Below are 10,461 nucleotides of genomic sequence, written 5' to 3'. Positions count from 1 at the left end.
TCTCGCAGAAAAATGTGTGTGTGTGTGTGTGTGTGTGTGTGTGTGTGTGTGTGATATTCCTTCACGTGCTCACTCTAGAAGCTGGAGAAACAGAAATCTCCTTGATTCTGGTTAATACTGAGTAATGGCCAAGCTGACTGTGTCTCTGTACTTTCTTAGACTTCTCATAGACCCATATCTCAAACTGGGACAGAGACAGAATTTTGGGGGTGGATTTATCTTCCACTTGCCAAACATTTACAATAGCACAAAGGAGGGTGGGGCACTCCAAGAGAATATGATGTGTATGCAAGCCCCAAAGGGGGAGAATTTGGAAACCTGAGAGGTTGGGTTCGGCTTCCTGAAGAAGCCCCCCAGGGGAGGCTGAGGGATCCCAACATCATTTCGGACCTAGCAGAGAGACAATGGAAAATTCTCCTTTATCACTGATCATGATGACCCTGAGTGGGAACTGGAGTGACAGATAATAGTCTCTCTCTCTCTCTCTCTCTCTCTCTCTCTCTCTCTTTAGATGGACTTTAATTTTTAGAGCAGTTTCAGGGTCGCAGAAAAACAATTTTTGATTTTTTAAAAAATGTTTTTATTTATTTTTGAGAAAGAGAGAGAAAGAGGGAGACACAGAATCTGAAGCAGCCTCCCGGCTCTGAGCTGTCAGCATAGAGCCCGATGCGGGGCTCAAACTCACAGACCGCGAGACCATGACCTGAGCCGAAGTCGGACGCTTAACCGAGCCAGCCAGGTACCCCAGGGTCACAGCAAAATTGAGGGGAAGGTATAGAGATTCCTCTCATACTCCCTGCTCTCATACATGCATAGCCTCCCTCGCTGTTGACATCTGCCACCAGAGCAGTACTATTTGTTATAGCTGATGAACCTACGTTGACACATTGTCATCACCCAGTCTGCACTTGACATTAAGGTCCCTTCTTGGTGGTGTACATTCTGTGGGTTTGGACAAATGTATAATGGTGAGTAGCCACCATTATAATATCATACAGAATAGTTTCACTGCCCTAAATATACCCTGTGCCCTACCTGTTCATCCCTCCCCCCACCCCTGTCCCGACCCCATATCCTGGCAACCACTGATCTCTTTACTGTCTCCGTAGTTTTGCCAGAATTTTCCAGAATGTCATGTAGTTGGAATCGTATAGTCTGTAGCCTTTTCAGACTGGCTTCTTTCACTTAGTAATATGCATTTAAAGTTTCTCCCTTTGTTTTCATGGCTTGGTAGCTCATTTCTTTTTGGCACTGAATAGTATCCCACGTCTGGATGGACCATTATGTATCCATTTACCTTCTGGAGGCCATCGTGGTTGCTTCCGAGTTTTGGCAACTCTGATAAAGCTGCTGTAGGTTTTCGCATGGACATAAGTTTTCAGCTTCTTTGGGTAAATACCAAGGAGCGCGATTGCTGGACCATGAGAGTCTTTTTTAATTCGGGAAGATCCCCATCTCCTGTTTTAATGGAAGGTGTGGATAATTAGAGGCTTCCTGTGAGGATACGTTTAGGAATGATGGGACCAGATACCAAACCCTGGAAGAGGTGATGCTAACAGAGAATTCAAAATAGTTCCAAATGATGAAAGATTCCTTGAAAAACCTTGATCAGTGATTCGAATGCTTCATAACTCCATTCCAAACTGTCTCCTTTTTGAAAATAAGCCTGCTGAAATGAATACCTTTCACAACTGGGAAGAATTCTCCCAAGTGCCTATTACCTGACCCAGCCCGCCTGTCCTCCCCCTCGGCCTGGGTCGCCCGGGCTTTTCTGTCGGGCCTATTTTAATGGTAGGTGCCCGTCTGCATTCATGAAGGGTGAACAATAGCCGCCGCATTCTGATTGGTTAACCAAGGAGTGAGTCATGTTTGCAAAGCCGCCCTGCTCTTAGGTGGAGACGGAGTTTCCCCAGCGGACTCGGGCCTGGCCAGCGAGATGACGAGTGGGGTGCTCCGCCTGGTCAAGAACGCGGGGCTCTTGGGCTCCCTGGCTGGCCAGGTGTGCTCCCTGGTGACGCTCTGCATCCCTCAGTGGCTGACCCTCTCCTCGGGCCTACTGGAGAGTGAGAAGTACACGCTGGGCCTGTGGGAAACGTGCGTGACTCAAGACACGGGTGGCCGTGTGTGCCAGGCCTCTGCCAGCCTGCGGGACCTGGCCGCCGAAATGCTGGTGGCCCGCATCCTCATGTGTGGCGCCTGTGTCGCTGGCTCGCTCGGGCTGGCGGCCGTCCTTCTGGGACTGACACGTGTGAGGTACGGGGGCCACCAGGGAAGCTCTTTGGAGAGAAGCACGAACGTTGCAGGGGGAGCTCTGTTCTTCCTCGCTGGACTCGCCACTTTGGTGCCCGTGTCCTACATCGCCCGGGTCACCGTGCAGAGGTTCTGGGGCCCTGAGTTCCCCACCGACGTGCCCCGGTGGGACTACGGCAATGCCATGTTCAGCGGCTGGCTTGGCGGATTTTTCCTTTTGACCGGAGGCCTTCTTCTGATCGCGTCACAGCTTTGTGGCAACAGATTGGCTGAAAAACCCACCTCTTTTCCTTCAAAACTGGACTTCTCAAGAAAAGTGCCTTTTGCTAAAGTAGACTTTGTTTAAAAATGGGCCACCGACCGGGGCGCCTGGGTGGCTCAGTCGGCCGAGCGTCCAGCTCCTGCTTTCAGCTCGGGTGACGATCTCGCGTTTCGTGAGTTCAAAGCCCGCATCAGGCTTTGCGCTGGCAGCGCGGAGCCTGCTTGGGGTTCGCTCTCCCTCTCCCTCTCCCTCTGCCCCTCCCCCACTCACTCTCTCCTTTAAAAAATGGACCGTTAACCTCAAGCTTTCTGAAGAATGTTTCCAACGCGGCACTGTTTTCCTTGTCTTTCAGAAATTGCACTACTATTTTTTTTTTTTATTAAAGCGTAGTCGACACTTTGCTTAATTAGAAGTAGCAGAAATCATACTTCTTTCTCTCCTTCTCTCTTCCTCTTTGCTTTCCTACAGTGGATTGACTTCATTTTCATCTGTTGCTGCTCACGATTAAATACCAGCTGAAAAAGCCTCCTCGAATGGGTGAATTTATACTCCATTTTCCCACTTCAAAGTCAAGTATCACGCCCTAGGAAAAGCGGGTGCCTGAAGTTCACATGCTATCGGAAAGGTGGGAGGTGAGAAGGCAATACTGAGAAAGGTGGGCAGCCTCACAACGTTAGGGAAAGGAAGGACAACACACAATGGTGTCCTGTTTGTAGCAGTCCACACAAATTATAGCAAAGTAATCACTAAAGAGTTCATTTTTAAATATATTAATAATTCAGGGGCACCTGGCTGGCTCAGCCAGTGGAACGTGCGGCTCTCGATCACGAGGTTGTAAGTTCGCTTGGCTGTAGGTTCACGTTGGCCGTAGAGATGACTTAAAGATAAAATCTTGAAAAAAATAAAATAAAATCTTAAAAATAAAACATTCTAGGGGCGCCTGGGGGGCTCAGTCAGTTGAGCGTCCAACTTCGGCTCAGGTCATGATCTCGCGGTTCACGGGTTCGAGCCCCACGTCGGGCTCTGCGCTGACAGCTCAGAGCCTGGAGCCTCTGCTTCGGATTCTGTGTCTCCCTCTCTCTCTGCTCCTCCCCCACTCGTGCTCTCTGTCTCTCAAAAATAAATCAAGGTTAAAAAAAATTTTTTTTTAATTCTAATAATTCAGCCAGGCGTTCAAAATGACTGACCTTTGGGATCCGGCTGGCAATGTTTCCCAGCGGGGGCTCTGGACTAACAGTGTCAACATTCAGTGGGGACTTGTTAGAAATGCAAATTCTTAACTCCCAAACCAGACTTACTGAATCAGAAATGCTGAGTTGGGGGTCTAGGAAATTGTGTTTTGCACGCCTTCCAGTGAAGTTTCTGATGCCCACTCACGACTGAGAAGCCCCGCTTTGCAGAGACCTGAGGCCTGGCGGGAAGCGGGAACACATCTGGTGTCTGAGGTTGCCTTCAACAAGGCTAGCAGCCAAGGGATCATCAAATGTGCAGTGAGAACTGTTGGAAACCATCTCTGCTACATCAGTCAGTTTTAGTCAGGAAAATTCTAGATATTTCCAACAGGAACGATCTACTACAGAGAATTAGGTATTGGAAGATTAGACTGGCTGGTGGAGTGAAAGTCAGGGAAAATCACTCCCAGCTATTAGGAGATGTGGAGGCTTCTGAAATTCCAGGAAACAGCAGCTTATGTTCATAGCCACGAACATAGCCCGTGTCACCGGAGCAGGGGATTTATAGGAGGATGGACTGGAAGGTCGGGAAGAGTGGACAAGCAGAGAGGGATGACCATGGCTTAACAACAGATAGCCCCACAGGCTGAAAGCGATGGATTCTTTGCCAGATTTCTGCCCCATCTCCCAAAACACTAGCACGGCTCACAGGAATGGCTGCCAGCAGCCATGGTAATTCATTCGTGTAGGAAACATCTATGGAGTGGCCCCCGTGTGCCACGTTTCTACCACATAGCTGGCCCCAGCTGAATCTCCTGGGAGTGAACTCTGACCCTTGCTGGACCAATCACATTCTTTCCCGAGAGACTGGCAGCTGGGGAGACAAGTCATATGTGCAACAGAGTGTGGCAAATGTCCGTGACCTCCTACTGCTCGGGATCATGGATCAGCACCGGTATATTCTTTTTCTTTTTGAGACTGATTCAATTTCTCCTTGGATTCTGCAAACTACCCCCGGGACTCTTCCGATAAGTCGTTTTGCATGTTTCCTTTTCGGTTTAGGCCAGGGCTTCTCAACTAGGCATTGTAGACATTTGGGGAGGGATAATTCTTCATGCTGGGGGTTATCACGCACACTGTAGGTTGTCGAGCAGTATCACTCTACCTCCTAAGTTGTGCCAATGAAAAATATCTCCAGACATTGCCAGATGTCCCCTAAGGGGACAGAGTCATCCCAGTTGAGAATCACTGACTTAGACAAACTCAAGTAAATTTCTCTTATTGAATGAAATAAGGGTCTTGACATCCATCGTATGCCCCGACATCTCTGGAAGACACCGTTCCCTTACTCAGGAGATCTCAAAATTGGGTGAGCGATAACATCTACACCTGTAAAATGCCAGCAATAGTTAGATGGCTTCCGGTCTGAGGGAGACAGTCACACTAATTCCTGGCAAGATCCAAAGGGTCATGATGCTCAAGGTAGGACAAGGGCTGCTGCCCTAAAATGGGAAACCAATCCTGATATGGGGAGACTTACAGTGGCAGCTTCTGTCTATTGCCAGTAGGGTCTAGAATCAGTCTTGCAGCCATGGACGTCCATGGTCTTTATCACACCTCCCTATGGTGTTGACAGGCCTTCATGCCAGGCTTCTTCCCTGGAATTCCTTTTCTGGACTAGCTGCAGGCCTGGTTTGTAGGTGAAGAGTGACCTCATGGAACTATGTTGGCCCAACAGAAGCCACCCTTGGTGATCTCACCCAGACTTTCTAGCCCTTGCTCTACCAGGGCTGGACTTTCTTCCTTCTCCCAGAGGTTCAGTCACTCAAGTCCCAGAATGCCTGGCAGCCCAATCTGTCTGCAATGCCAATCTGAATCGCACTTAACGTGAGGGAAAGTAGAAATCGGATCGGCTAGATTGTTCCTAGAAAATTCATGTTGGCCATCCAAGATCGCCATCATCCTAGGAGTTCATAAACTGTATATCTACCATCACATCCTAGTATTTTTGCGGATTATTGAATTCAAGTTTATTAGTTACCGGGTTTTAGAAATTGTTTCTTTCCCTTTTGGAAAAATCAAGCAAATGCGCTCTGCCTTCAGTTGGCACTTAGATATATTTTTTTTTAATTACAAAAAGAGGTTTTGGGGTTTTTTTATGGTTATTTGTTTTTGAGAGAGAGACAGAGCATGAGTGGGGGAGGGGCAGAGAGAGAAGGAGACACAGAATGTGAAGCATCTCCAGGCCCTGAGCTGTCAGCCCTGATGTGGGACTAGAACTCATGAACAGTGAGATCATGACCTGAGCTAAACCCGGACACTTAACCGACTGAGCCGCCCAGGTGCCCCAAGAGGTATTTTGATCCATGCCTTGGGTCGTAACCCAGTTGGACCTATGGAATACGTCCCGTGAATTAGCAAGCTACTTATGTGTCGGCCAAGATGGGACTAAAAAGATGCTTAGGTAGTGTTGTTCATAACAGAAAACAAGTAAAAACCATCAAATACCTACCAATAGGGGACTGGGATATAAATGACAGTAACAATCAAAGCCGCAGTGGCGGCAGCAACAACTAGTGTATGTTGAGTGTTTACACATGCCAAAAAATGTTGAAAAATCTACGTGGATTATTTATTTTAGTCTCACAACAATCATAGATGAGGACAAAACAATTATTATCCCAGTTTTACAGATGGAGAAACTGAGGGACTGAGTTAAATAAGCAGCCAAGAGCAAACTGTTAGTGGCCGTTGAAGATGCCAAGCTTCACACTATCGGCTCTGCTACCCTTTCCACTTCCTGTACCTGCCGGCGGGAATCAGATCAGACCCTGGCCTGGGGTGGGTGGCAGGGCGATGCTGGTTGTCTGAGGATTTGGCAAGTCACAGAAAGACCTGTACAGTTTATACGATGATGGGTCTGATTGATACACGTCATTTATGATACGAAAATGTGATTTTCACTTTCTACCACAAACTATAAAAATGAGCCCTGAATGTTCTTTGTGGCTTCTGAAGTGGAACTTTATATGCCAGGAGCGAGCTCGGAATTTATTCACTTCCTGGGTGAATATCCCAGGAAGAAGTCCGTGTTGCGCAGGTCAGGAGGAGTCTGGGAATATCAGCTCATCAAACTTGATGAAAAACTACAACAGACACTGCTGTGTCTTCGCCATAACCTACTTTTCTTCTCTCCCGGACACGTAGTTGGACTAAATTTCCCAGCCACATGCCTGGCACTAGTCGCTATTAAGTGAGCAGAAATACTGCATAGCGCTTCCAGGCCAACCTATGAAGTGCTCCATGAGCGATGCCCCATACTCCTGTCACTAGAAGCAGACAGGCCCAGAGAACTTGCCATCTACCTATTGAGGACATCTGGCTACAAGAGGGAAGGATCCGGGGCCCCTGAGTCACAACTTGGAGGAAATAGGGCTATACTGAGTTCACTCACTGTTGTTTTATCTTTGTCAGTGCTTCCCAAATGAACAAAAACTCTTGTGGGGTTTTGGCTGGAATTACAATACATGGATGAGAATGGCCAATTTACAACATCGAGTCATGACATTCATGAACATAGTCTACACCTCTGTTGAATAACTTGTTTTTCCTGACTTTAAATAAGATTCTTTTTTTTTTTTCCCCATGACAGTTTTGTACATCTTTAAATTTATTCCTTGGACCACTACTGGTTTTCTTACCATTGGAAATAGTATATATTTTTTAAAAAGTTGTCACTGGCATTTAGGAATGCCATTGGGTTTTATTTTTTTATTTTTTTAATTTTTTTTTAAGGAGCAATCTCCAACATTTATTTATTTTTTTGGGACAGAGAGAGACAAACCATGAACGGGGGAGGGGCAGAGAGAGAGGGAGACACAGAATCGGAAACAGGCTCCAGGCTCCGAGCCATCAGCCCAGAGCCCGACGCGGGGCTCGAACTCACGGACCTCGAGATCGTGACCTGGCTGAAGTCGGACGCTTAACCGACTGCCCCTCCCAGGCGCCCCTGGGTTTTATTTTTAAACATGTTTGTTGAGGAGCACCTGGGTGGCTCAGTGGGTTGAGCCTCTGACTTGGACTTAGGTCATGATCTCATGGTTTGTGAGTTGGTGACCCGCATTGGGCTCGCTGCTGTCAGCTTGGAACTTGCTTGGGATCCTTTGTCCCCTACTCTCTGCCCCTCCTGGACTCTCACACGTGAACGCTCTCTGTCTCAAAACTGAATATTTTTTTTTTTTAAATTTTTTTTTTTCAACGTTTAATTTATTTTTGGGACAGAGACAGAGCATGAACGGGGGAGGGACAGAGAGAGAGGGAGACACAGAATCAGAAACAGGCTCCAGGCTCTGAGCCATCAGCCCAGAGCCCGACGCGGGGCTCGAACTCACGGACCGCGAGATCGTGACCTGGCTGAAGTCGGACGCTTAACCGACTGCGCCACCCAGGCGCCCCTGAATATTTTTTAAAAATTAAAAAAATTCTTTGTTTAGATATACTTTGTACACCATAAAATTCGTTCCTTTAAGGCACACAACTTGCAGAGTTTTAGTAAATTTATAGAATTGTAGGACCATAATCACAATCCAGAGTTAGAATATCCTTGTCTGCCTCAAATGTTTCCTAATGCCCACTTGTGGCCATTCCCCATTCCCACACCTAGCACCAGGGAACCACTGCTCTATGTCTGTGTCGAGTGCTCCTTTTCTAGAAAATTCCTATAAATGGAATCATGACTATGCAGTCTTTTCTTGGATTTTCTACATAAACATATTGCCTCAGAAAAATTACGGCTTTGTTTTGTCCTTTCCAGAACTTCTACTTTTTTTTCCATCCTCTATTTGTATAGTGGTTATCCTTAAAATTTTAACATATATACTCACTTAAAATCTAAAGTTGGTTGGGACACCTGGCTGGCTCGGTTAGTAGAGCATGTGACTTTAGATCTCGGGGTCATGAGTTCAAATCCCATGTTGGACATAGAGATTACACAAACAAATAAATTTTTTTAAATCTAAAGTTAATTAATGACTCAGAATAAATAGGACATTAAAAAGATTTAGCCCTAACTATTCCTCTCCTGTCTTAAAAATTTTTTTTAACTTTATTTAAGTAATCTCTACATCCAATGTAGGCTCGAAATCACAACCCCGAGATCTAGACCTTCTTCTAACTGAGCCAGCCAGGCACCTTTTCCTCTCCTGTATTACATGCTATCTGTGAACTCCATAATATCAGCATTTAAAAATTATAATCAGGGGGCGCCTGGGTGGTTCAGTCGGTTAAGCATCCAATTCTTGATTTTGGTTCAGGTCATGATCTCATGGTTTGTGAGGTCCAGCGCCATGATGGGCTGCTTTACACTGACAGTGTGGAGCCTTCTTGGGATTCTCTCTCCTCCTCTCTCCGCCCCTTCCCCGATGGCACACACGTGCGAGTTCGCTCGCTTTCTGTCTCTCTCAGAAAAAACAATAAATACATAGGGGCGCCTAGGTGGCTCAGTTGGTTAAGCTTGCGACTTTGGCTCAGGTTAGGATCTCAAGGTCTGTGGTTTCGGGCCCCGTGTCAGGCTCGGTGCTGACAGCTCAGAGCCTGGAGCCTGCTTCGGATTCTGTGTCTCCCTCTCTCTCTGACCCTTCCTCCTTCATGCTCTGTCTCTCTGTCTCAAAAATAAATAAACATTAAAAAAACTTTTCAGATATGCCCACGTGCTTACCAATTCCTTTGTTTATCATTACTTCTGGATCCAAGTCTTTTATTCTGGGCCCAATTACTTTCTTCCCAAAGTGCCTCCTTTTGTGAAGTTCCTTTTCTGAAAATGTCTTCATTTTGTCCTTGTTCTTGAGTGATAGGTTAGTATGCATAGAATTACTGGTTGAGCATTACTTTCTTTCAGCACTTTGAGGATATTATTTTACTGTTTTTGCTCTTTCTTGAAGTCTGGTGTTTGTTGGTCTAATTATAGATCCTTTATCATTTAATTTCTGTTTTCTCTCTAGTCTCCTTTAAAAATTTCTCCTTATATCTGAAGTTTCTGCATTTTCACTATAATAGGTGTGAACCTATTTTTATTTGTCCTACTGAAGGACCCAATGTACTTCCTCAATTTGAGGACTCAGATCTTTCACTAGTTCTAGAAAAATTTCAACCTCATTTCAAATGTCGCCTTTTTCAGGGCGCCTGGGTGGCTCAGTCAGTTGAGTGTCTGACTTCAGCTCAGGTCGTGATCTCGTGGTTCATGAGTTTCAGTCCCACATCTGGCTCACTGCTCTCAGCACCAAAGCTGTCAGCACAGAGTCTGCTTCTGATCCTCTGTCCCTCTCTCTCTGCCCCTCCCTCGCTTGTGCTCTTGAGCTCTCTCCCCCCAAAATAAACATTAAAAATATATATATCGCCTTTTCCGTAGTCTATTTGTATTCCAGTGAAATGCCCAGAGACATACATACATCAGGCCTTCTTCCTCTACTTTCCATGCCTCTTAAGCACTCTTTTTTTTTTTTTAATGTTTATTTATTTTTGAGAGAGACAGAGAGACAGAGAACGAGCAGGGAAGGGGCAGAGAGAAAGCCACAGAATCCGAAGCAGGTTCCAGGCTTTGAGCTGTCAGCACAGAACCCGACACAGGGCTCAAAACCATGGACCTCGAGATCATGACCTGAGCCGAAGTCGGATGCTTAGCTGACCGAGCCACCCAGGCGCCCCTTAAGTACTCTTTCATATTTCAACTTCCAGGCTGTGTTTCAGGCCATCTCTTCAGGCCATTTCTCTCATCAGCTG

General features: G+C 46.4%; 1 protein-coding gene across 1 annotated transcript; it reads left to right on the top strand.

The window, feature by feature from the left end:
- Positions 1-1,936: 1,936 nt before the first annotated feature.
- Positions 1,937-2,596, top strand: LOC122477725 (putative claudin-24). Its single transcript, XM_043571052.1, has one exon. It carries the CDS (start codon positions 1,937-1,939, stop codon positions 2,594-2,596), a length of 660 nt encoding a protein of 219 aa, XP_043426987.1.
- The last annotated feature ends 7,865 nt before the right edge of the window (positions 2,597-10,461 follow it).

The sequence above is a fragment of the Prionailurus bengalensis genome, chromosome X (genome assembly GCF_016509475.1).
Source record: "Prionailurus bengalensis isolate Pbe53 chromosome X, Fcat_Pben_1.1_paternal_pri, whole genome shotgun sequence".
Lineage (NCBI taxonomy): Eukaryota > Metazoa > Chordata > Mammalia > Carnivora > Felidae > Prionailurus > Prionailurus bengalensis.
This window is presented reverse-complemented; position numbering and strand designations above follow the sequence as displayed.

What these genes read in the sequence shown, in the direction of transcription:
- LOC122477725 (XM_043571052.1), top strand. Translation starts at nt 1,937, where the DNA reads ATGACGAGTGGGGTGCTCCGCCTGGTCAAGAACGCGGGGCTCTTGGGC.